We start from the raw sequence: 27,717 nt of genomic DNA, 5'->3' as shown, positions 1-27,717 counted from the left end.
TTACTCAGGGTCACACAATGAGTCAGTGGCTGAGGTGGGATATGAACCGGGGACCTCCTGGTTACAAGGCCTTTTCTTTAACCACTGGACCACACAGCCTCCACTTGGAGTGCACGCGAGCCCAAATTTGTCACTCCCGTGAGAATAGCGTGCAGGCGCTTATACGTGCATCTTCAAAGTTTAACAAATCTTTTTAATGTACTTCAATGAAAAAATAAGAAAACTGAATTGTAAAAGTGTATGCAGTTTTGTTTTTTACTGGCAGATGGCAGCAGTCCCTAAGAAATGTGCTTGACAGACCAGGTTATTTGTATACACACAGCTGAGAGTGAAAAATGGATGCCTGTGTATCTAGAGAGAATAAAACGAAGAGATTTCTTTACTTATTTGTTGGTTTTACAGGTTGTAAGGAAGCCTTGTCAGGTTTGGTACTGGTGAAAACGACATATTTATTTATTGTACCTACACTTCACAGATAATAATTCATATAACAGTGCTATTCACCTGTGCCTGAAACTGGGGAAGATACTTTATATGATGTGATTGAAAATTTGTGACGCAAGTTTTCTGATGTACATGTGCTAGATAAAGACATTAGCATTGATGAGGGTTTGAAAATGCGTCTGCTTTGAAATCTATCACACAAAAAATAGTTCCTAAAAAATGATATGCCTGCACAAGTATTATAATGCTGCCATTGTAAAAAATATGTTATTTATACTTAAATAAAGATGTGATCTATATTACAATGCTACACTTGTAAACACATTGGTGTTATTTTGTTATTTAAGTTCTATTGAAATACTGTTATTTACATTTATCATAATCACAATAAAAAAGTGTGTATTTAAAAAAAATAGCAAAAAATAGTTTTGAAAACTGTCCAAATTGCTTATTTGACAAAAAAAGGAGCATTTTTAACATGGAGATTGCCAAAATAAAAGGGCAGCTGGGTTGTTAAGGAAAGAGCATCACAAGCTAGTCTTCAAGATAACATCATTCTTACCCCTTACCAGCTGTATGAATGGGCAAAGGACATGTTCGTCTCTCAAGAACAGGTTGAAGAGAACCGCCCTCTCCTTAATGCCAGGTATGACGACGCTCTAGACATCACCGGCTCCAGGGAAGCACACCACTTTGTTCCCGATACCCCGGGCAAGATAAAGGTCTCGTTTACCAGTCACAATACAGAATTCCATGTGGTGACAGTGCTGAAAGGCTCAGTTGCCCAGGGGGGTCCCTTTTCTGGTTGAGCTGGCATGGAATGACCCAATAAATAATAATACAAACTTTTAGCCCGAGGCCTACTGGCCCATTTTTTAAATAGTTACTACTGATGTGGGAGGAAACATATGGTACTGTACTTGTGAATCATTTTATTTTAGACTCATTTAGGTCATGGATCCCCACAACTACATAAGTTTGGGCAAAACTGCATTAAAAAAAAAATGGTATTACATATTATAGGACTCTTCATTGTTATACCTGATACAAGCCATAATGAATGGGTTTAAATGCCTGGATTAGCACTCCTGCAATGCAAGTCCCAATAAATGACTTATTTTATCAAGGATTATTATTTTATCAAGTATAGCAAATCACGTACATCAGACACAGTTAGAATAACAGTCCTGTTCTTACCATGAGGCAGGTGCCAGTCTGGGTAGAGGCAACACGGCAGGACCGGGGGACCTTCCCAGCTACCACCGCCTGCAGACACTGAAGCTGCTGGAGCAGAGACCTGGAGAGGGAACACAGCACTTAGAATAGCAGCAGCACCCCCACAAAACAACCTGGGGCTAACTAACTCAAAGCTGACAACACTCCAGTTAAATACTGGCTTTCGAAGCCTAAAGCTAATTAAATTCCACCAACACCCTGATTTAAAACACAAGACTAGGACAGTTAAATCAGCTGAATGAACAGGTAATCAGCTGAATGAACAGGTGATCAGCTGAATGAACAGGTGATCTTCAGATTTAAGGTAGTATGATTTCCATTACACGAGAGTAGATGTTAAAACTTCATGCTGATTTGAACTCGGCTCTCGCCAAGATAAGCACCAACTAAGACGTAGCTTTACAGTAAACTAATGTGATCCATATGTGTCTCCATCCATTTACGTTTCCTTCCATATGATGATGTAGATATCCTTCTGTCTGGTGTTAATGGCTGAAGTGTAATGCTGGCTCCAGGGATCAGCTTATTTTGCCTCCCTGGCGCATCAGCACACACAACGGCTGCGATGCTGGCTCCGGGGATCAACCAAAGTGCGGCCTCCCCAGCGCATCAGCATGACAACCGTCTGGATTGAGCTAAGTAGGGTACATCTCTGGGGTTTTCAAGTGGGCACCTTCCATCCTCAGTGTTTCGTCGACTAGCCCACGACACCTCAAGAGGGCTCGACGGTGATTCTGGCGTCCCAGCATCACCCCCCTCCGTCCCCCACTCAACTCAGCCCAGCTTACTTACCTGTCCCCAGCCAGAATCTTTCCGTCTCAACCACAGCCAGTTGCTGCTCCTCTCTGCTGCTTCAGATAAGTTCTTCACTGTGCGACGCAACTCTTGGCCACTGAATCCGATGTCTCTGAGAAACCGGGTTGTAGAGTGTGCCACAAATCCTCGACAACCCACTTCCACTGGGTAAACCCGAACTCTCCATCCTCGCTGTTCCGCTTCAGTGGCTAGTTGAGCATACCGCAGTTTCTTCCTCTCATACGCCTCATCTACAGCATCCTCCCATGGCACTGTTAACTCTACCAGGTGAACAAGGCGTGCTGATCCAGACCACAAGACAATATCTGGTCGAAGGTTAGTGGTGGCAATCTCAGGTGGAAAAATAAGCCGTTGACCAACATCTGCCAGCATATTCCAGTCTCTAGCAGCTTCCAGTTGTCCTGGGCGAGGATTGGTTTTAACACCTTTTCTTGGTGGTTGCTCTCCTGGGCGGAGGAATGTTGTCTTTTGTGTGTAATGTTTTGATGGAACAGGTGGCAACTTATTGGTCATGTTACGCTTGTCTTCCAATGCTAAGGCCAAACATCGCAGCACCTGGTCATGGCGCCAAGTAAACCGTCCTTGGCTAAGAGCCACCTTACATCCTGTCAAAATGTGCCTTAATGTTGCAGGTGATGAACACAAAGGACATGAGGGATCCTCTCCTACCCAGAGGTTTAGGTTCTGTGGTGATGGGAGAACATCATATGTTGACCTGATGAGGAAACTGATCCTGCTCTGTTCCATTGACCATAGGTCTTGCCAGCCAATCTTGCGTTGTTCCACACTCTCCCATCTCATCCATTCTCCCTGTTTGGCCTGGGAAATGGCCTTTATACACCTCATCCTCTCCTCCTGCTTTTGCACCTCGTTGACTACCAGCTTCCTCCTTTGAGCTGGGGCCGCCTTGTGCCATGTAGGAGGAGTTGAACTGAAACCAAGACCCCCTCTTCCATGCTGAACTTGCCCCATGATATCACCAATTCGAAGGGCAGCCTTTGCATCTTCCACAGCTTTCTTTGCCGCCCACTTTCTTCCAGTTTTCAACACAGGTGCTGCCTCCCTTACGCATTTATCGTGTGACTCTACTAATGTCATTTCCAGTCTGACCTTGGCGCACTTAAACTCCTCGGTTAGAGCAGAGACTGGTAGCTGCAGTATTCCTTTACCATAAAGTCCCACTCTGCTGAGGCAGCGTGGAACTCCCAACCATTTCCTGATGTATGAACTGATTAAAGCTTCCAGCTTCTCTACTGTTGTCAAAGAAACCTCGTACACAGTCAGTGGCCACAGCAACCTCGGCAGTAGACCAAACTGAAAGCACCAGAGTTTTAGTTTACCTGGTAGAGCGCAGCTGGCTATGCTCTTCAACCCTTCCACTGCTTGTTGTCTAACTTCTCCCACACGAACTGTGTCCTTTAGATCCCCGTCGTACCATCTCCCAAGACTCTTCACTGGCTTCTCAGACACTGTTGGTATTGCCTCACCATTAATGAAGAATGTTTTATCTACTACTTTGCCTTTAATTATAGAGATGCTCCTTGATTTAGTGGGCTTGAATTGCATTCGTGCCCATTCAATGTTATTGGTTAATTTGCCCAATAATCGATTAGTGCAGGCTACTGTTGTAGTCATGGTTGTCATGTCATCCATGTATGCTCGAATTGGTGGTAGTCGCATTCCAGAAGCCAAGCGCTCTCCTCCTACTACCCATTTTGATGCCCTAATGATTACTTCCATTGCCATGGTAAAAGCCAGTGGAGAAATGGTGCATCCTGCCATTATTCCAACCTCTAGGCATTGCCATGTAGTGCTGAATTCTGAAGTTGAAAAACTGAATTGTAAATCTCCAAAATAGGCTTTCACTAAATTTGTTATTGTCATCGGTACACTGAAAAAATCAAATGCTGCCCAAAGTAGTTCATGTGGCACTGAACCATATGCATTAGCCAAATCCAGGAATGTCACATGGAGCTCCTTCCTCTCCTTTTTAGCTGATTGAATTTGTTGCCAGATCACATTGATGTGTTCTAAGCAACCTGGGAAACCTGGAATGCCCGCTTTTTGTATTGAAGTGTCAATGAAGCAGTTCTTTAATAGGTAAGCTGACAATCTCTGAGCAATAATGCTGAAGAAAATCTTGCCTTCTACGTTTAATAGGGAAATGGGACGAAACTGACTGATGCTTGTAGAATCTTTTTCTTTAGGTATAAAGACTCCACCTGCTCGGCGCCATGCTCTTGGTACAACCTGTTTTTCCCATGCCACTTTCATCAATTTCCACAGAATTCGTAGAACTCCTGAAGCACTCTTGTACACTCTGTACGGAACTCCATTAGGCCCTGGAGATGATGAAGCCCTTGCTTTTTTCACAGCTTGCTCTATTTCTTTCCACTTAGGTGCACAGTCCTCCATTTGGTATTCTGGTGGATTGATAGGTGGGATGTCTGACGGAATTGACATAGGCTCCTGCCTTTTTGAATCTGTATGTGTTTCCTCCAAATATCTCTCCAGCTCAACCTTAGATGCTTTTAGTGTGCCATTCTTCTCACTGGTGAATAACTTCTTTACAAATTTGAATGGGTCTTTATAAAAGTTAGCTCTCGCACGCTCCTTCTTTTTGTAGCGTTTCCGTAGGCGCTCAGCTCTGCGCAATGTTGCAAGCTTATCTTTTATGACCCTTTGTAAGAGATTGAGTCCCTCCTTCTGACTTTGTTCTGCTCTTCTCCATTGGTTCCTCAGCTGTCTCCTTTCTCTAACTAAGCGTTCAATCTCCTGCTGCCGTCTAGACTTTCCAGGAATAGTTTGTACTTTTTCCTTCCTTTTTTCAACTCCAAACCTCTCACTTCCATATGCGTAGATGATGTCCCCAAATTTATCCAGCTTCTTTTCAACTGTTCCACTTAATCTTTCCAATGCAACGCAGAGATCTGTGTTTACTGTGTCCCATGCAGTTTTCTCACAAGCTCTTGGCCATTTAACTCCAGGCTTGTGCCCGTTGAGGTTCTTTTCTCTCTTATGCTGGTTTGTCTGACCGGGTTCACAAGGATCATTAGGTTCATCACTAACTGTGTCCATGCAAGTCCTCCTCACATCTATGACAGGGGTGCTGATATCCTGCGAACTGTGGTTTGCTTCCTGTCGCTGGATTTCATTCGACTGACTTGACTGACTTCGTAAGAAGTATTGATCAATGCGAGGCCCTTGTCCCTTCTCCCTCAAGCATTTCATTCTCCCTTGATGAATCTTCAAACCCCTGACCGTTGTCGCCTTGCTCCAGCCGCAGACACAAACCTGGAGTTCCATGTCTTTGTTAACTGCAGATCTTGAACTAGTCTTTTGTGAAGTACTCTCCATACTCATATCCGTTTCCGTTCCTAAGTCGTTAACCGTGTTGTCCAACGTTGAGTCATCTTCCGCCCCCGCTCTCACAGACTCTAGGGGTATTTTTCTCTTTAATTTCTTAGAAGCCTTGGGCGGGTGTCTCCAGCATCCTGTAAACACAGAGCTGGATACTGCAGACAAGGGTAGCTAACCCTTACCAGCCCCAATGGGGTCTCTTTCCTCCTGTCAGCTGTCTCTCCAGGCTGTCACAAGGTCTTTCCCTTGTTGCCAGCTGCACTATTCACAGCAGTCACTGGACATATCCCGATCTTCATGATTTCCATTACACGAGAGTAGATGTTAAAACTTCATGCTGATTTGAACTCGGCTCTCGCCAAGATAAGCACCAACTAAGACGTAGCTTTACAGTAAACTAATGTGATCCATATGTGTCTCCATCCATTTACGTTTCCTTCCATATGATGATGTAGATATCCTTCTGTCTGGTGTTAATGGCTGAAGTGTAATGCTGGCTCCAGGGATCAGCTTATTTTGCCTCCCTGGCGCATCAGCACACACAACGGCTGCGATGCTGGCTCCGGGGATCAACCAAAGTGCGGCCTCCCCAGCGCATCAGCAACTTAGCAACCTTTTTCAACATACAACCTACATTTTTTTATGTATCTTCATATGTTTCTACTGAAAACAGGTGTGTACAACCTTGGAAGATGGAAAGGATTAAGGCTCATGAGAATGACACTAAATGTGTGTGCATCAGAGCAGGGTAACACCTGGAGAAACACAGCTTCAGTTAAACACTTACCTGTTTGTGATCTCCAGAGTCTCCACTTTGCGACGCAGTTCGCTGTTCTCATTGGAGCACATTTCTACCCTGTGGACAGAGAATTAGATCTGCAGTCAGAAAAAGCCTCCTTCTCCTTCTTAGTAAAGTTTTCAGTAATAGAAACACAGTCTTTGTATGTTAAAATATTTGCATGGCCCAAGTGCAATGTTTTCATTGTCCCTTGTGTGAGGCACAGAAAGTGGCTGCACCAATAGCATGTTTGACAAACAAAAGACTCTCCGTAAAACTATCCAGATTATTTAACACTTTTGCCACTAGAGGGCACCAGACACCAGTCTCCGAGCTTCAATATTAAAATTTGATAATATTGTTGCATATTGAAGAGAAATGGTTATCCTTACACTAACACTTCCTGGAGAAATGACAATATTTAAAATTATCATTAATTAAAACATAAATGTAACAAGATACTACGTTTCATGATTCAAATCTAAAAGCCATGGTTTAAGAAACCCAATTGGTATGTCTGTGCCTTTTAGGCTGCATTCACACCGGGTCCGTTTCAAATGGACTCGGTCTGGTCGTTTTGTTTGAAACAATGTATCAATGTGCTTGCTGTTCACACTTATCTGCGAGCAAAGGTACTGAGTTTATTTGGATGCGAGCAAATTTTTTTAAAAAAATTAAAAAAAAAAAATTTTAGGTTCGATTGTCTTCGCAATGCAGTTTGCAAGTGCACTCGGTTCATTTATGTGGTCTGTGAACCGGATGTTTACAATATTTGAAAGATGGCAGCTATTGTATTACTCAGGTTTTTAATAGCATGTTTTAGATTCTTACATATTGCTGTGGAAGAAAGCAGGGGAACGGGGGGAGCTGCTAATTTAATTAACACATGTGCTGAATGTCTGCAGTAGGGGAATAGTGCAGTATTCAGTTACGCAACACTGCACTGTTCACCTGTTCATATTTTACTATTTTTGCGAGTTTTGTCTAGTTCGGCTTGGCTTTTGGTGTCTCACCAAATTTCTATGAGAGCTTTAGTTTCGCACTGTCCGTATAAATTTAGGGTTACCAGATTTGCAGAGTGAAAAACTGGGACTTTTTTTTTCTTCAGTTCACTGATGCCCTAGCAACTCTGAAGCCGTTAAAATAACAGCATATAATAAACACAGTAATAGTTTAAAAATTAAACAAACACCTGGTGTATTTATTGCAGATCATAACTCGTTTTCTTTATATTGTCCTCTCAAAACATATATATGTATATGTACAAAAAAACAGATTACAAAAAAATAGATCAGCGATTAGTATATTACCAGTTAAACACTGCTTCAAGCTATCAGACATTAAGAAATGCTGGAAACTGGTACAATCCCTAATGTAGCCTGAGACATCTTGTTTTTGCTCTACTTGTTTCCTCAGAAAATGAACTAAACTAAGCGTGAAATGTTTACTTCTGAGTCAGGTTTGCTTCCTATGTGTAAAAGGACTGAGTCCCGCAGTTCTTCACATTGAGGTTTAGCAAGCAAACCAGACTCTGTGCGTTTGCCAAACAGACCGAGACCCTCTAAGTGGACTCGGTACGGTTCCTTTACCAAGCAGACTTTGTTGTTCACACTTCACACCAAACGTACCGAGTGCGGACTAAACCCTCTAAACAGACCCAGTGTGAACACAGCCTAAAAAAAAGACAAAATGTTTTGCTCCGGTGGTATTATTTATTTTTAAATTCACAAGAAATAAACAAAATGAAATAAAATACAAACAAATCTCACTTTTTCTCCAGAGTGTCCATGTACTCTTTCTTTTTTCTTCGACTTTCTTGAGCAGAAATCTGAGAGGATAAATAATAAATAAAAATCAATACGTTACCTTAATCCTGAGATCTGATCCTTAGCTTAGTCTAAGCAACAGTATTGCTTGTCCAGGAATGCCCCTACCAAGTTTCATCACAACTGGATGAGCAGTTTGCAAGATATAACAAAACATTCAAGAACAAAGTGTCACTATATCCTTGTGATATGCGTCACTATATTTCTGCATGGGATCCAAAGACTCTCACCTTGTTTTTGATCTTCCTGCGGATTTTCTTCAGTGCTTTCTCCTCAGCTTTGGAGAGGGGGAGCTTGGTGGGGACGGGGTAACCCTCACCGATCAGTGTTCTCGTCTCCTCCTCTGTAAGCATCAGGGGCCCAGAGCCTTGCAGCTTCTACGAAAACATAAAATCAAAAAATACACCATCAATTGCGAGAAGTCCCTGGTGGCCAGCACCGTATGCTAACACAGGTTATATGTTAGCTATTAGAATGGGAATTGCTGGGAAAGAGTGACTAACTAAACATTCGAAAACATCCAATGCATAGCTAAACTGAGGAAGATTTGTGAATGGAAACAGTTATTTTAATAAATTTGCAAGCTTTAAAAAGAAAAAAAAATGTCCTCCAATTTAGAAGATAAAACAACATTAGGGGGGACAATGGCAATGGTATTAAAAGCTATATGTAAGAAGCTAAGCTGTCTCAATGATTGTGAATACTGCCATCATAGTCTTGCTTAAATGCCTTCAAGAGGAGAGATACAGTTTCCACTCCTCAGCAGTTTTCCAGCACTTACGTGTGGGGCGGTGAGAAGTGGAGAGTTGGTGAGGGAGGAAGGCACCCGGGGTGCCACTTTTAGGATGGGCTTTGACTGGGTGGAGCTGGGAGATAGGCAGGATCTGGTCGGGCTCTGCCCACCCTCTGAGTCACTGCCATGGGAGCTGGGGGGGGTAGGGGGCAGCTGCACGGAGTCCAGGACTGTGGAGATGAACAGTGGACAGTTAGGAATGGAAGAAACAGACAGACAGACAGACAGACAGAAAAAATGAATGTTCGTAACACCCAAGTCTCTAGATACATCACTATGCAAATTTACCGGCTAACTTTTATATGGGCACTGGGACACCCTGACCCCAGCAAAGTCCCAGTACATACTGATATATTTTTTTTTTTACAGACCCTGATTAGCACGGATTCGGACTACATTACCTAAGTTAACAGGTAGTCCACGATTAGTGCGAATCAGGGTCTGTAAAACCAGCAGCTGGAGTATATAAGCTTAACTTCTCTTCCACATTAACAATGCTGCCATACTTATAAAATATATATATTTAATTATACAGTATAAATCTGTATATTGGCTGCTTGTTTTTTTTCTTTTGGTCTCAAAAAAGGCCAAAGAATGGTCAAGAAGATTGATCCATCTACTACCAGGGCAGACTCGAGGCAGGGCAATGTGGAGAAGCTAAAATTGCCACAGCATGTGCCATCAACTCCTTCCATAGTTTAGCCTCCTATATAGTGAAATTTATAAGAAACCAAAACTAATCAAGTTCTTTAGATTCCATGGTTATTTTTAGCTGTAGGGGCATAAACTCTCTTAAAATGTGTTTGTTTGTCACTCCCCTACTATGAGAGCCAAATTGACATGGTCCTTCAACCACTTGCAACAGCAGGATGTTATACACAACATCTTCAAGCTCTGCACAAGCTCAGTAAACAATTTAGAAATTTTAAAGAATGGTTTGCCAACTTTTCAACATTGAAAGGGAATTGTATAAAACAATTTTTAATAGAGAAGTCTTAGACACAACACTATGCTCCAACACTGGCGACGAGAAATTTTAGTGAAGGCACTGCTATGATAAATTGGGGCTTCCAAGAGGAACCAACAAAAGAAACAAAATATGAGCTAAAGATAATTGATATTTTTATTAGCATTAGCATTGTCGCTTCTTCCAAGCCACTATAAGGATAGTGGATCATATTTAAAACTGAAACCCCACCCACTGTTTGTGATACAACACAGTGACACATTCCACCCTGGTTCAAAGCCTCTCTGCAGTCTCTAATGTAAGGAGTCTAAACACACTAAAGCCCTCTTCCCCCCCCCCCCCCCCCCCCCCCCCATTTAAAAGAAAGTCCTTACCTTTAGGCGAGAGGTTCAGGAACTGATCCACTTCATGAGGCTCCAGCTTAATCTTTGGCAAAACCTCTTCACTGGCATCATTCCTCTGCGAATGTAACAAAAGCAACATTGTTGGCGCTTTGTTGATTACAAATTTATTTAATATGGTCTGTCAGATTTCTTTTTGCCATGTTGTTAAGTTTGCAATAATATGGGCACCATCTACAAAACTTTAATAATGTTTTGATGGATTAAATAAAGTTTTGCATAACTATTACTTTTCTAAACTGTTGTCAAAGAAACCAACAACAGTCTAGAAACAGTTCAATGAGTATCTTCCACATCTTTCATTTTCAACATACTGAAATCTCAACAAGAAGATATGGGCGGTTTTTTTCCCCACATAGAACCAATGAAAAAGCCACATTTCACATGCAATGATATAAAAAATGTACAAATACAAAATAACATGATATATTATTAATATAGTCAACTGCCATTTGATATCTATTGTAAATATTTTTAGAATTTATTTTCTCAACAAAACAGGCCTTATTAGTGCCCATCCTGGCACCTGGTCTACGAACCTGGTTGGCGATTGTGACCTGTGGCGGTGTGGTCACCAGGATGGGAACGGCCAGTGCGGGGCTCTGTGTCTTGGAGGCTGCGAGTGTGAGGGCAGGGAGGAGGCTGGTGGGGTCGCACAGGAGATGATCCATCTTCAGCTCCTTCTCTGGGCTCTCCATGGGCCAGCACTCGCTATCCTCATCACCTACAGAGAGGAGGAGAGACAGCAGTGAGTGGGAGCACTGGTTTAGACTCGTTGCTAAATACAAATGTAAAATAACAAAGAATAAGGTCAGAGTCATATCAAGACATTTGGTTATGTGGGGTCCCATTTTAATCTTGTTGGTATTTGCAATATTAAATAGCATGTGTTTTAGTTGTAAAAAGCCAAAACAATGATTTGAACCATTTAACCAGGGGGAACAGTGCTCTATTTATTTAATGTAACATCAAAAAGATTCCACAGTCATGTTCAGTGTTGCACCATGTAATTCATTCCTTGTTGACTGCTTACAATACATATTGCTTAATTTCCATCAAAAACTTGAGACACTCAATCACAAGATTTTCAGATGTACTAAAACAGTTATTAGCTGCAGTGATTGATGAAGCTTCCTCCCCTTTGAAAAGGGTTTAATATAATGAAAGAGAACACACCTAATATAAAACTCCCAACTTTTCCCTGCCAGTCACAGTCATCGTTTACATCCCATCTGTCTCCTATGTCAATGTAATGTAAATGCGACGACAGTTACATTAATGTCTGTTTTTTATTCTCCATTTCTTCAGATTTCCAAAAAGTAAAATAAATAAAAAATAATAAGATCATCTCAATAATGTATCACAGCTGCTGTTGGGCTTTGAGAATTATGAATAATATCGAGAAAGTAAACAAACAGCTTAGGTGTTAAAATAAAAATAGTTCATTTTATATATTATCAGTCTAATAAGTTTAAGAACAAGTTCAGTGTTCAAAATGGAAAGTTACGAGAATAAACAAAAGTATATTGATAGTCTGATTAATATAAAGAAAGCAACGTGAAATCGACTGTACCCCAGTAATATAGAACAGAAGAAAAGAAAAATACTGAACAAGGTAAGTTACTGTCTGAAACATGCATAAAAAAATACTTTATTAAGTACCCCTCCCCCCCCCCCCCCCCCCCCCCCCCCCCCCCCCCAAAGGATTAAGATATGAAGAAAGGATTAAACTAAATATATTTAGCCTGGAACAAAAAAGAATCGGGGCGCATGATTGAAGTCTTTACAATCTTAAAAGGAGTTGACATAGTTAACCCAAACCAGGTATTGAACCAGGTAACTGAACTGGGAGCAAATTAAGATGTATTTAAAGGCTGTAGACACACTGTTTTTTAAAACAGAAAAAATGGCAGACGCTAGGAACTACTCATACAAGAATTGATGGAGCCCTGTTGGCACAGGACTGAAATCTGCATCTTCCAAGCTGGCTTCAGTTGAAACCTTCTCTGGTATGTGTACTGGCGTTTGATACTAGGCATATTCACAATCCACCCTCATTCCTAATGCCTGTGCTCTTTCAGCCTTTCGTAAGACAGGTTCACATTCCTGAATCCAGGAGAAAGAGACATGCCTGCGAGATCAGATTCATTTTCTCCTTCAATGAAAAGATATACGTATGTCACCTCATTCTCCAGATCTTTCCACACTTTCTCTACACTAGTCTTCAAATAGGTTGTCTAGTTTATACCTCAGGAGAGTCCAGTACTACTGCAACTGGTGTAAAAAATGACTCTGAATTAAGATGTGCCTTTGTCTCTGGGTTAGGGGTGGCTGGGTGTTTGTAGACAGTAGAGACACACAGCTCCCTGTGTGCTGCTGGGAGCTCCCCTTCGCCTGCACAGCTCACAGCATTCAAGGTGAACAGATCAGCTACAGTAGTGCAGGAGAAAGAGCTCTTTGTCTCTGAAGCAGATGCCGAAATACTGTTTCTTTATATTAAATGCACACGGACACAAGTCTAAACCATTTTACATGACCAGCGTCACGGCACAAACTAGAAAATATCTCTCAATAAAAAGGAAATTGGGAGGTTTGTATTCATTTATTGTAATTTTCATTTATAAAATGAAGTTAAATATAAGAAAGTATACACTAAATACAAACGAGTGAGCACTTTCAATTTTAAAGTGGGCACCATTTCAGGAGGCACTGTTTGTGCTATCCCTGCCCTGTAGGTAATTCTTAGTCTCTAATTAAACATTAGAATTTATTCAACCCTTGTATGATGTTTGAAGTGTTGCACTTAAATTGCGTTTAATGTTGAATGATAGTTTGACCTTAAAATCACATAACACAAACAGTCTGTGCTTCTCATAGTGAAACTACAAAAGACATACTTGTGGTGATAATTTAATGAGCCCCCTTTTAGCTATGTATAAACAATAACGTACTATAATGATCTCGGGTTTTACCACAACATCCTTCTATATCACCAACAAAACTACATTCATATCCAAGTGTAATCAAAAGTTAGACAAACATATGAATATATTTTCTTTGAATACATTCAGTGGTGTTTTATAGTGTTTTATCAGTTAAAACCGAAAATCAGACACAAGGTGTAAACAAAAATCTGTTTGAAGTTCGATACTTTGTTCTGATTTAGTGTAACAAATGGCATTCTTTGTCCTAGATGAGTTTATCCAAATCTCTTGTCAGAGTTGTCTTTGACATAAAGATTCAATAGGTATATTTTCATTTAAGCAAGTATAAATTGTACATCACACTTTGCCTACCTTAATTTCCTTCCCTGCTACTGAAGATCTTATGAGTAAGTCTTTCAAGTTAATGGTGGACAAAGCGGTACTTTTTTGGGTTAACAAAAGCTGTCCTCCCCTCTCCCAGGTAAGTTTCTGCTGGCTTACCCTGTTCCCTGCCCACTTCGCCGGGGAGGTGTGTGAGGGGGGACTGTGGCCGGGAGTCCCCGCTCAGCGAATAGCTATGTTCGGTCTGGATGTGAGGGGGCGAGGGGGAGGTTGGTTTCTCCTCCTCTGTCTCCATAGCCTCGCTCCTATCAGACAGGAAGGGGTCGCTCAACAGTTGGCCCAGGATGGCGTCCTGAGAGAAGTCGTCCAGCAGCTCTGAGAAGTGCTGTAGGGGCACAAAGAACGGAGCAAATGAAACCCATATTGGGCACCTCACTTCAAACAATATTATATCAAGGCAAAAGCAGCAGAATGTTACACACATATAATCTAGCTTCATAAACGCAAAAAGCAAAACTCATGGGAATGATGGAACCCTTATTGTGCATAGTACACATTATTAAGAACTATTAGGGAATAAATTTGGCACGTTTTTATGCAAACTGGTAGCAAGTACTTTATATCGGCATAGCACAGCTGAAACTAAATAAAACCTAGCCTAAACCAGACAAATCAGCATATCTTTGCATTATTAAACTCTGTACTATAAGCTTCCTGGTTTCATGAAAGTTTGAGGTAAAAACAGCTGTCCAGAAAATCCAGTGAACAGTACTTGCATTCTGTTGAGGTGGTGGCACCATACAGTAACACTGACATCTGCACAATGACATCTACTTTTAACAAGCAAGGTTGGGAAATTTTTCATAACTGACAGTATGTGAATTTCAATCAAACAAATGTATATTTCCAACAAGATCTGAAAGTAGGTCCACAGACACTTCCAGCTGCCCATTCCTCAGATGCGTCCTGGAATCCAGCCTCTACACAGGCATCTAATAATGGGCAAAATAATTCCAATCTCCAGTGTCCCATCTATACAGCCCGAGGACAAACCTCTACAGTTAGCATCCCAGGCTACTACATCTATACGCCTCTGTGGCAGGGTGTCCCCGCCCCTGTGCGTATTTTGTGTTATATGTTGTATGTGGCATGTTAATATCGGTGTATATATATTGGTGCACGGGATAAACGCTTTCACTCATACTGCAGTCTGCTGTGGATTCTCTTTCATTAACCATATCACCTCGCAGTGCTGTGTTTCTTCCGGGTCTGACGTCACCCGCACAGGCCAGCCTGCTCAGCCTCAAACTGCTCGATCGTGATGATAAAAAAATGATATAAACACAGGTAACAGTGGGGTTTATTGTACTGATCTAAGCAGGGGCAGATCTTAATACAGCTGTTCTAAAAGGAATTAACTTGATTTTATTCGGGCCTGTTACTGCATTTTAAATTGTACTAATGTTAACCAGTTGGTCAATAAATATCCCCTGGAGTAAAACACTTTCTCTTGCATTCTTTGTATGACAGACCCATCTTGCTCTCAACTTGATTACAGGTACTATAGCCACCAAACACTTATACCATAAACATACATCATACACTGCTGGTAATCCATTGCAGTACTACAGCAGCAAATCAGAACCAGTGTGCAACTGCATCAGGGACTATTTATTTCCAAATACATGTGTTACGATTACACCCCAGTAGTATTTTTAAAGCTTTTTCCAACCTCTCCAGGAAAAGAGTAGAGCCAGCAATCACGGAGCACAGAGGCTTGTTTCCAGTCATTTACAGACACACTGCAAATCTCTAGTGCGGAATTAGTCATCGCACAGAGTTGTTTCGCCAGCAGTGAGTCAGAGCGTGGGCACAAAACAAGTGTGCAATTTGAAATCAGAGCTAGTCTACACAGTGAAACAACAGTACTACAGGGAATGGTAAAAGGAGAGGACTGGGAAGGGAGTACTACAGTGCAGTGCACACATACAGGCTGTTACAACTGTTGCATGCTAATACAAAATTTACAGTAATGGTGAGTTACACGCTATGTTTAAAATAAATATATGATGCAATGAGAATCTGCTGTTCCAATCCAAATATATTTTCTTTTTTCTATTATTATTGGGAACAACCATTTTATTTGCAGACAATGTTTTAAAAGGCAGATCAGTGACTGCATTCAAAGCACAGATGGGAGCAAAAGAGGGAATGCGGAGAGAAAACAACAGAGGCAGAGAATGAGAATGCAAAAACAAGGCACAGGGTGGGAGGCTCTGTCCGAGTCCCGGCAGTCAGCCAAACATCTGGCTACAATTAAAGACTGAGTAAGACACATCTGTATAGCAGAGGGGGAGGGGCCCTGTTACCAGAAACCACAGAGCCAAGCTTGTTTGCGAAAGGACTATTTAAAAAAAAAAAAAAAAATCTTAGGACATCACCTTCTTTTCAGGGTCTTTTACAAAAAAGGCAGCCTGTGTGTTGCTTTACACCCCTGTGGAGATTTCCAGACAAAGGAAAATAGACTTTTTATTTGAATAATCTCTACACACAATTAAACCAATTATGCAATTAAAACTCCAAAAACACATGAACTTGTTCATCCTTTGCATGTATAGAGGTGTAAAACTGACATTTGGTCAGAGAATGCTTTGATAAACCCCCTCTCTGGTTAATTGAAGTTGTCAGCTCGACTAACCAGACCATGCTTTAACTACCATCCTCAAGAAGCTGCTTCAATTCACTGTCAGACAACTCTCAAAAAAACACAGATGACCTACTGCAGGGGAAGTGAAGGAATGGAACATTTGGGGGGGGGGGGGGGGGGTAACAACAGTTTAAAAAAAACAAACAAAAGAAAAAACACATTATGCCCACGGCTAGATAAACTTTACTGTAGGTACTCCATTTAAAAGCTTAGCTCAGATTTCCCAGCCTGGAGTTAAAATAATTGTGACAGGGCAGAAGCCCTGCACATGGGGAATCATGTATATTTGTATATTTGAGATTAATTGTTGCAAATACAGATTTGTGTAAATAGAGTAATTGAATTATTTAATTGTGATGACGCTCCGTTTGGGACCGCTACCTGTCTGCGTGCTTTCAGCTGCTGTTCCAATCAGCTGTTCCAGCAGGCAGGTGGGCGTGTCCAGCGGAGCGTCATTATAAGAACATAGCGATCCCTATGATCAGGGCTGCTGCAAGGCCTGCCATTTTCACGGCACCTTTGATTTATAGTTTGTCATATTGTGTTTTATTTTTAGTGTTTGTACAGTCTTGTACCATCTTCTGTGCGCTACCATTGCTGGTAGCAACACGTGACATTATTGTTTATTATTTGTTTGTTTATTAATTAAATTCTGTGCGCCTGTGTCTGTGTAACAATGTCAATCTCCCTACAACAGTCTCTTGTGTGTTCTCCTAGTACACAAGAATGAATAGCTTCAAAACGGTCAGACAATTCACCAGGTACTGCTGGTGTCTTTCGTGTATATTATCTTTCTTCATAAGTAACAAAGTAAATTGTAAAAATTTAAAAAGCTCCACTTTTTTCAGATGTTTGCAATAATTTTGAGTGGTTGAGTGTTGCTGCTCAGATATCGAGTTTCACACATTTTCTATAGCCTGTGCAGGAAACTTGATTCACAATAGCCATCAACTATTATGGCGCTGAATGTGCCCAATCTACAGAATCTTTGGTTGATCTACTGCACGGTAGACAACATTTAGTGAGATGCATCAGGATTCAGAACACTGTTACCCTGTAACTAGAGTGTGACTGGAAAATATACTGAAATAGGAAAGCAGTTAGAGTGCACAACCATGAAGTCAGCTCAAAGCACCTCCATGAAAAAAAGGAATATGAGTAACACTCAATGTTGCCTGTTCACAAAGCTACAAATACTCATGAGGTATTAAAACAGACTGTAAAAAATATATTTCAGCAACAAGCACTGAGCTCAATTTGTGAAATTGTTAAAAGGTGAAAAAAAAATAAGAACACAGTAGGCTGTTGCCTTTTAGCAAAGGGGATAAACACACCAGGACGACCCCAGTGTGCACTGAACCCTGTCAAGCTCAATATTTGACCCATGAACTAGAGACAAAAAAATCAAACGGATACAGAAAAGGGAGAAATGGAGGGAATAAACAGCAAACATAGAGGAAGAAATACAATGAAGCAAATACATGGTGTTTGGCACACCTAGTGTAGGAAAACTTATTGTACAGTCCATCAACATTGAGAGTTATTTATTTTTTCTTTAGGTCCTTTGTAATGTAGCAGACTTTAGATTTTTAACATGGCTTTAAATTATTTTAAGTAATTCAATATATACAGCATTGAAGTATTAAAAAAAAAAACTGAACTGTGATTTGAGGAAAGGAAAGTGAAAGAAACCTGCAATTAAGCCCCCACAATCACTCACTCAAATCTGTAACAATGTACACCAAAGATTATTGTTATTTTTTTATACGGTTAATTTCCGATTATTAAATTAAACACTGAAACCGACTTCGAACGATTAATAAACTGCACAACTTCGATCGATTATTATACTACAAAACTTCACGTCTTCTTTATGGTCACTCATCTAAAAGTTACTTCTGCATCTCAGCCACTTTCAATTCCAGCGGTTCACTCTGGGATCTGTAGTCAAGGGAACTTCGAGACCCGCCCTCCAGTTAAAGCTTCCATAATGCATACAAAACAGCGTAACAAACAAAAACATACAGGGAGCGTAGCGTATCAGAACTCTTCATTATAAATACTTATCAGAGAAAGAATGTGAGCGAGTGTTTAAATACTGTAATTTCATAAATGCAAACTATTTGCATTTTCTTTACACATTTATCTATCACCTTATTAAAGACATTTCGTTCCGCAAGAGAAAAGCGGTGGATATTAAATTATATAAATACAGGGTCAGTCCATGTCAGATCAATCAAGAAACTGAAGCGAAGGTTCACGGATGTTGATATAAATATGTATTTATAAAAGTCAGCTCCCCAGAGTTCTTGTATTGTTTTACTGGGACTTTCACTTGTATGTATCTGTTATTGTTGATTCATTTTCTAATTTTAGTTTAGTCAGCGAGACAGGTTAATAAATTACTTTTTTTATTTTTTTTAATAATAAACAAAAATGTTTTAAATTACCGTTTCTTGTATTATTATTAAATGAAACGTAATACAACAAAGAATGGCAACCTGAAACAAGATTATAAAAATAATTGTAATTATGAATTACTGAGTAAGCTCAGGTAATGCATTCTTCAACTCTTGCACAGCTTCAGCCAAAAAACCTTTAAGTGTTAGCAACTGCAAATCAGACAATACCAAGGCAGTATCTGCACGTGCATCAGGATCCGGGATGAGTTGCTTCTTGATTGTTTTCCCCTTGGTCTTGCTCATAGGAGAAGGGGTCTGTGGATCCCTATCAGACGCCAGTCTTTTAGCCGGTGTTTCCATTTTTGTATAAAGTTGTTAAGTTAGTGCAAATGTATAGTATTTTAATAATAATTGGAACGAGTGCACATACAAAAGATTTTATGCCGCCATCTTAGAAGGGTTCAACTGGAAGTTTATCTTGTAATAATCTTTGTTATGGTGTATCCTCTGTTTAAAACAATAAGAGAATATTGGACCCTATTTTCATAATGCAACTACACCTGTTTCATATTTTCCTTTTAATCTTAATTTACATTTATTTTCGGAATGCATTTGGCTCAATACTGAAAGCAATCTCTTTCAGTTCTTTACACAGCATTCTGTAAAGGACCAGGTGGTATTTCAGACAAACAAACAGACCTACTAAGCTTTTGCTCATCATAAAAAAAAAATGATAAAAAAGCAACAACATTGCAGACAAATACCTGAAACAATGCATCAAAAAAATATATGTTACAGACACAAGGACGGTACAAAAATACTGTCAACAGGATGCATATTCACAATGGGCAGCCAAGATGGTACTGATTCAGTGGGACAGAAGGTCTGAAAAATGTTCATTTGCATGGAGGGATACATGACCATTCCTCAGCCTTTTACAGAAATGTATCGAGGTAAGTTAGGGGTCGAAAAGTCTTAAAAGGATCAAAATGAATAACATGCCAGCTGAGGCCCACCTATCAGCTCGTGCCTATTGAAACTTGCACTGTAAAATGTGACTAGTAACAGGGAGATACAGCTTCTATAGCACATATAGCAAACATATCAGGTATTCCCTGTAAATAACAAATGAATCAGTCACATAAGTAACGCTGAGGCAATGCATCGATTTTCGTATAATTTGGCAACTGTGCATCGTTTTTGTGTAAAGGGTTTAAGCAAAGAAAATCTTTTATTTTTTATTACATTTGGAATCGGCCATTATTTTTTGCATTAAGCGCAGAGCTTCTCTGCTCCCCTCAGGTCTGACTCCATGAATCTGCATGTGATTGAGCTCACCTTCTCCCCCCTGCCCCGCCCCCTGTGAGTGTTTACTGATGGGATTGCATCTGTGCAGGAGTTAAGAGCATGTGCTAGAATTACAAATACTGTATCGACCGAGCTACAGTGCCTTCCGAAGTTAGAAAATTATTTTCTAAAGTAAGACGGCAAGAAAGGAAAGTAAAGAAAGTAATGTTTGAGATATTGAGACCTCGAGATACTGAGAGGATGCAGGGAGTAGTGGAACTATTTTAACACGTTTCATTGCATAAACTACTTCGTAATGAAATTATTGGATAGGGATGAAAAGGGGAAATGTTGTCTTTTACACCTGTGTTTTAGAAACGCACTGCTGTTATTGTGGGCGTTTTATTAAAATGTCTTGCATAGTTTTTCGCTTGATTGACTGTTACTCTGACTGGTTATGGATTTAAACTATCGTAAAACTTTAAATAAACGCCCCAGCGTTTATTTACAATATTTGCCAGTAGTCCTGGCGCCTTGGAGACCGGCGACTATTTGGGACTCGGAATTTATTATGTAAGATCACTAACATCTACAAATACTTCAGATGCAATCATGAAAAATCTGCCTGCACACAACCTATAGAAACGACATAAGTAAATTACAACATTCCAGCAATGTCATTAAAGGTTGTGTCAGTGGGTAATAACAGTTAGTATTGTAATAATAATAAAAACATTAAAATTTATAGACAGCCCTGTAAATATTTGGAACACACGCGTGCATTAGGTAGGCTTGCAGCACAATAAAGAAACAAACATGGTTTTAGAATTAGTAAAAGCAAAGTATCATCTTTACTAACACATATTATATTTATTGTTCACCCTCAAAACGTGGACATTGGTAAGCATGGACAATCGATGAAAAATTAACCAGGAACAAATCTCCATTGCAAAACAACCGCATGAAATACTGTGTTAATACGAAAAATAAGTTCATACTGTTGGCCCACAACACACTCAAAAATGCTTCAAACTGTTTAAAGATTAACAATAAAATCAATATAAGTGCCAGATTTATCACAAAGTCAAAGCAAAAGTGACTAATTTGTTTTTATTTGTTTTTACATTGATAAATATGAACGCTGGAAAAGGAACAAAATATGAATATTCATTGCAAGACTCAATGCACGAAATACTGTTAATTTTACTGTTATTTTACTTACTTTCAGAACGTTCAAAAAAGCTTTACAACTGGTTTTAAAATGAATAACGTCACAAATAAAACAACTGTATGCATTACGTGTACCTTAAAATAAGTTAAATTCAGTTTTCTTATCATTCATCCTGAGCCTCTGGGTCTCCCCGCTGTTGAAAAACAAATTGGTAAGCTCGCTGTACAGTCGTGTGTGTTGACTGGAACATTCAGTGCGACGGGCATTATTATTCATAACCCGCTGTTTAAGAGAGACCCGGCGTCTATTTAACATATTTCACAGAACCCCCGGCGCTTATTAGAGACCCGGCGAGTATTTGAAGTTTTACTGTACTTTTTGTTTTTTGTTTTTTGGATTTTGCTTTGACACCCAACTGGTACAAATCAACATGAATAACGTATATATACATATACATGCACACACATAAATTACTACTGTATATTCATAATCAATTTAATATGCATAATAGTTTTTAAAACATTACTTGCAATGTTACACATAATCCACAGCTCCACATGTATTACTGCGGTTTTTTGGGGGTTTTTTTACCCTTTGATAACGTTGATGAATCGATGCATCTGCTTTTTTGGAGAACGATATATCGATATTGAAAGATTAGGCACCACCCCAGCCTTACACATAAGGAACAGCCTACTAACACAACAGTGTGTGAAATATATTACAGTATACTGCATCAGGCCTTTTTAAATGTTTTTTTTTTGGTCCAACCCTGAAAGTGTCTGTGTTTATGTGCCAGAGAAAGAGACCATAGTGAGATGTATCCTGCTATTCCAGAGGCAGTGTCTGGGCTCCCCCTGCTTCTGGGCTCCGGTCTCAGGCTGTAGCTGTACAAAGACAGCCCTTTATACTCCGGCTGAGGTAGAGAGGAGGGGTTCTTGAGAGGCTGCTTGTTAAACCTTCCTTCAGGAGCAACTCAGGGGAAGAAAACAGGCCTTACAGTGTAGGCAGAAATAAAGTGACCTTTGTTATAGCCGACTAGGGGACTGGGCAAGAGATCTAGCCAGACTGACTCACAGACGTTCTCCTTGTCTCCCTCTCATTCTCAAACTCCTGTTCTCATTACTATTACAAAGCACCATCACGCACGACCCCTCTCCCCTTTCTTCAAACCTTTCACTGCCTGCACACTCGTATTACACTCAGGATAGTCCGTTTTCCAAAATGGAAACTGAACCATCAAACAGATGGTGTTTAAGAGTAGGGCTTAGATAGTCAGACAGTAAGCGCAGGTATTTGTTTAGATTTCTCCACAGGCCACAGTTCCCAGTGCCCTTTATTTAGAACAAATGCTAAATTTCATGGAAATTGGGCAACTAGTTTTGAAGATAATGTTATAGCTGACTAAAAGCTTACTACAACCTCCTAGGGTGTCCAGTGACCCCAGGTCAATTCTTGTGTTAACAGATTTAAACAGAATGCTACTACAGTTTAGTGCAAGATTCATTGGCATTAATTCAGAAATAATTGCCCAAACATGAACCTATTTTAAGCCCTCGTTATGACTGGGGTGTGAATTTTTTCTTAAAACAATAAGTTTATGGATGCTAATCACAAACTCAGTGGTGGATAGTTTTCCTTTCTCGGGATGATTGCTGAGGTGAGTGAGTGCGTCTGTGTGTGTGTGTGTGTGTGTGTGTGTGTGTACAGGTTTATTTACCATCAGACACTGCCATCAACACCAACCTTAACAAAACACATTCTCCACTATGCTAATCTATTCTCAACCACACTTTTAACAATGCAGGTGAGTTTACTCTACCTGCAAGCTCAATTCCTACTGAATACTCAAAATGCAATTCCTCCCATGTACTCTAAACTTGGTATTCAAAATACCAAAGCAGCAAGGATACTAATAGGAATTCTGTATAGAAGCAAATCTGGAATTCCTGGATTGTGTTTTGAACGCAAGTGGGAAACAGCACAATGTAAACACAGTTTGTCTATTTCAAATACTGGAAGAAAGTAGTTGTGGATCCTGTACAGTACTGTGTGCGCTCTGACTCTCTGTAACCCAGGGTCAGTTTACATCCGGTTACAGCAAGGAATAGGATCCTCTGTTTGAAACGTCATTACCACAGTTGCATTGCTTACAGTTGATATTACAGCCATGATTCGAAAAGTAAAAACTAGGCCTAAATGCTGTTGTTACAAGATATTACAGTAAGTAGATTACTACCCTCACTATCTATCCATGTTATCTTAAGAGCTTAAACATAACCCTTAGACCCCATTCACACGACAGGGCCGCCTCAGATTTAGGTCTGCAACCCTGTTCACATTTTCAGTTTAAGGCACCTTTGCACGTTCACATATGTGACTGAAAAGCAGGCCCGAAATGTGGCGAAATGCTTGTTCTTTTTAATGGAACGATAGCCTGCACTCAAAATGGAAGAGCTACCGGAATATAAAGTATTATTACTTATTTCTTAGCAGACGCCCTTATCCAGGGCGACTTACAATTATTACAAGATATCACATTATTTTTACATACAATTACCCATTTATACAGTTGGGTTTTTACTGGAGCAATCTAGGTAAAGTACCTTGCTCAAGGGTACAGCAGCAGTGTCCCCCACCTGGGATTGAACCCACAACCCTCCGGTCAAGAGTCCAGAGCCCTAACCACTACTCCACACTGCTGCCCATATGTATATCTATACACAGACAGAGGTTGTTTAAACTATGATATAGCACAGAGTTTAAACCAAAATGCACATCCCACACAGTTTATTAGCATTTGTGTTAACAACTGATCGTTTAGAATCTGATGAATGGGATGCAAAATGTTGGGCATGTACATTTCAAGAACGCATGAACAGAAAAGCTGGCGCGACCTCTGTGTAGAAATAATTACCATTCAATACTGATCCACTGCCCTCTTGGCTAGCAGAGCATTCAGCTTTGTATTTACCTTTCACATGCGTGAGAGCAGGGGAGTGTCTACTGAGCTATGCAACCACATTGGTCGGATTGCAAGCCCTGGACCACATCAAAACTGCGACCTAAATCTGGGACAGCCCTGGGCTACCTTAAATCGCAAGTGTGAACAGGGTCTTAGGTGCTTGTTCTGCAATTTAAACATTGTTTTTTGCAAATACACTTTTGTAAGCTTTACAATGAAGTACATGTCAAATTGATCAAATTATACTGTTAGGATGATAAGAGGCTAGGGTGAAAATCAGCAATCTAGGAAACTAATGAATTCTCCAAGAAACTAGTTCAACTACTTTTAAACTGGTGTCTAAACTTTTTATAAAACTTTATTCAAAGCAGGTCATTTATTTTTTCAGCACACCTTTTAAAGGAGACAGCACTGATAGTTTACAGTAGCTAAGATCAAAAGGAAGTGTGTTTTGCTATAGAGCAAACAGTAGCCTAAATGTAGCCTACATGCCTAGTTCTAGTGAAAGTTTTGGTTTTATTATACACTTGTCAGTGCTTTTACAGTGTGAACTGATTCACTAAAACTCGAACTGCAAGTATTTAAAGTTATGGACCAAACTTTTGGGGACACCATATTTTTGTGCATGAAAAATAAAAAATCCCAAACTATCATTCTAACATTTCTGCAGTCATATTCCACTTTTCTTATAAGTTTAACTTGCCTACTGTTACCCCTCGAGTCATGCGCATTTTATCATTGAGGTTTTAGGTTTAAAAATATATATTCTTAAAAATCATGGCATGGGGACTGTTAGATTGATCTTGCAGATCTTATTATCAACACGGTTAACAAGACAATAAAATATAGGGCTCTTTGTGCCAATCTACCCAAACAAAATCTAGCTAGTTCCAGACAAAGTGCTCAGACACGGGGGTTAGGTAACAAGTCCATGTAAACCCTCGCACCTTCTGTAGCAAGAAGTCTTAAAGAATAAAACCACCATGATACCTCCCATTCTCTGGGGATTTTTAAACCATACATTTTCTGCAAATGATGGAAAGACGATAATAAAGCAAATACTAGACTAAAGAGGTCTAGGCAGAACCTGGTAGCGGGGTTAGCGCTGGAATATTGGTTAGCATCAATAAGCGGCTCCATGTGGTATTCCTGTAAGGTAAATCCAGCTGACCGGTCTCCAAAAGGCAGGACAGAAGTCAACAAACTTTCACCCTGGTGTTTTTTTAAACCACTTGTGAATTTAGTTTTCAGGGTCTCAGCAGCGTTTGGGACAAGTTGCTGCAAAATAAAACAAGAGGCATGGCAATACATTTCTGTGAAACCTATCGAGAATAGTATCTACACATTCCTCTACACAGACAGACTCAGAGTCAGACTCGGGAGTGTCTGACAGAGGACTCGGTGTTCCAATACGGTACTTGACTTTTTGAATCTCCACCCTACAACGGGCTAAATTACTATACATCCACAAAACATCACGTTAACAAAGGCAATTAAAACGATTACTTACCGTACTGTACAGTACATTTTCATGTTCTCCAGGTTCTGACAGTTCACTTAGATTTCGATCCCAATGTAAAAGCGGTTCTCCGCCATCCAGTATCTCCATCATGTCTTCCCTGTTTACTGTACAGTCGGTATTTATTTGTAATAACAATGCAAATAACTTAATCTTTAATTGTAGTGCACTCTAAAGCTGCTATATTTCAAGGGGTCCTCAATAAAACGAATGCATTTGTTTAATGCTAGCTGTAAAAAAAAAAAAAAAAATCACCGTCACTCAATTAAAAAAAAAGTTACTGTTTGCAATAAAACATTTACAAACTGTAATTATAACTTTCACTTTGCAATATATTATTATGTAAATAATGTACCAATTAATGTTCCACTAGGTATTGACGTATTTAAATGCTACACGTCACTGTCAATACTTCTACAAAAAAGAAAAAGTTTCTGCGCTTTGGTGTCAAAAATGTGGAATCCTTTCTTGACACATATTAACCTTCTTTTACAGCCGCCACTCTGGACTCCAGAGGCAGGGAAGTGGGCGGGAATTCACGGGCTTGAAACGCCCCTTAAATACGCCCCCTAAATTGTACCCAATCACAGTACTAACGATGCATTTACACACCCACTGTAGCAAAGCAGCGAATCGGAGCGCTGAAATGGTAACTTGGATACCGCCTTTCAAGTTCTTTAGGTAAATCAATCAAGTAGATCTAAACAACGTCAAACACGCCCACATATTTGTGATCATACCATTTGGAATGACTCTAACATCAAAGGTTACCAATCGGAATGAGGTAAATTCAACGGTCCGCCTACTTTTGATCGACAACGCAATTATCCAAGCGTGTACGAAGCTATTATCTTGCTGACCAATCAAATAGAGACAAGAATAACAAAAAAACTTAAAGTACCCGCCTTTAAAGGTATGTCCCCTATCGCATAGCAGGGATTCCAAGCCAGCCCCAAAAACTGTTCCAACAAATTTTGAGAACTTGACAATAAACCCACTCACAGTGAGAGAAAAACACAAGCACTGTAAAGCCACCAGGGCAAAGTGTTTGTTATGATACTGTGTTTGGAATGTTAAAGGTTTAAAGCAATTTTGCAGACAAAGGTTTTGCAGGAAAAAAAAATATTAAACGGTTGTATTCATTTAAATCCATAACATACATGTTCTAGATAGCTAATACGACTACAATAAAAAAAAGTATTCTTCTTTACTTAAAAATTAAACGACACTAGTTTTCATTTAATATAATATTTTGGTCGTAGTACTGTAACTTTTGAAGTAGGCGAGTTAGCAGTTCTCTATGCACAGTCGTACTGCATAACAAAGTTACACTGTACAAAACGCTACATTATTGCCCTAACCTTTCAGAAAACCTAAAATGAAGCTCAAATTTTCCATGACACTTTCCTGATCCCCTCACGCTTTTTCCATAACAAAACAGTGCCACCTGGTGTCTACACATAGAAACACAATATATTTTCTTCCAAACACTTGTACAGTAGCAGCGTGGTTTTAGCAACACATTTAATACACTATATTAAAAACTTTTTTTAGTACTTTTGCAGTCAGTTTTAAGTTATGAATGTTGTTGAAGCCACACCCTGGGATCATTCAAGAAGCTGCTTGATGAGATTCTGGGATCAATACGCTACTAACAACCAAACGAGCAAGATGGGCCGAATGGCCTCCTCTCGTTTGTAAACTTTATGTTCTTCGTAAAGAGAAAAAAAAATGTCATAAGTTTCAAAAAGTATTCATATTATAAGTGATTTAATCAAT

At 39.9% G+C, this 27,717-nt stretch overlaps 1 protein-coding gene across 3 annotated transcripts in view; it reads right to left on the bottom strand.

Annotated features, from left to right (window-relative positions):
* The window catches only part of LOC117415635 (cyclic AMP-responsive element-binding protein 3-like protein 2), a 34,912-nt gene extending 8,466 nt beyond the window's left edge, over nt 1-26,446 (bottom strand). Inside the window, exons 1-10 of one of the 3 annotated variants that reach the window (XM_059026922.1) lie at nt 26,294-26,446; nt 25,930-26,168; nt 14,047-14,272; nt 11,161-11,345; nt 10,595-10,679; nt 9,242-9,423; nt 8,691-8,837; nt 8,404-8,462; nt 6,644-6,712; nt 1,642-1,741 (exon numbers count right to left, since the gene is read on the bottom strand). In XM_059026922.1, coding sequence (XP_058882905.1) covers nt 1,642-1,741; nt 6,644-6,712; nt 8,404-8,462; nt 8,691-8,837; nt 9,242-9,423; nt 10,595-10,679; nt 11,161-11,345; nt 14,047-14,272; nt 25,930-26,031 — 1,155 coding nt within the window. In that variant the 5' untranslated portion in view covers nt 26,032-26,168; nt 26,294-26,446. Of the gene's footprint in view, nt 1-1,641; nt 1,742-6,643; nt 6,713-8,403; nt 8,463-8,690; nt 8,838-9,241; nt 9,424-10,594; nt 10,680-11,160; nt 11,346-14,046; nt 14,273-21,588; nt 21,698-25,929 lie in introns of those variants that run through there. The other 2 variants (XM_034026220.3, XM_034026221.3) reach the window with 2 other exon arrangements.
* Between the last annotated feature and the right edge of the window lie 1,271 nt (nt 26,447-27,717).

Source organism: Acipenser ruthenus, chromosome 7 (genome assembly GCF_902713425.1).
Source record: "Acipenser ruthenus chromosome 7, fAciRut3.2 maternal haplotype, whole genome shotgun sequence".
NCBI classification, from domain to species: domain Eukaryota; kingdom Metazoa; phylum Chordata; class Actinopteri; order Acipenseriformes; family Acipenseridae; genus Acipenser; species Acipenser ruthenus.
This window is presented reverse-complemented; position numbering and strand designations above follow the sequence as displayed.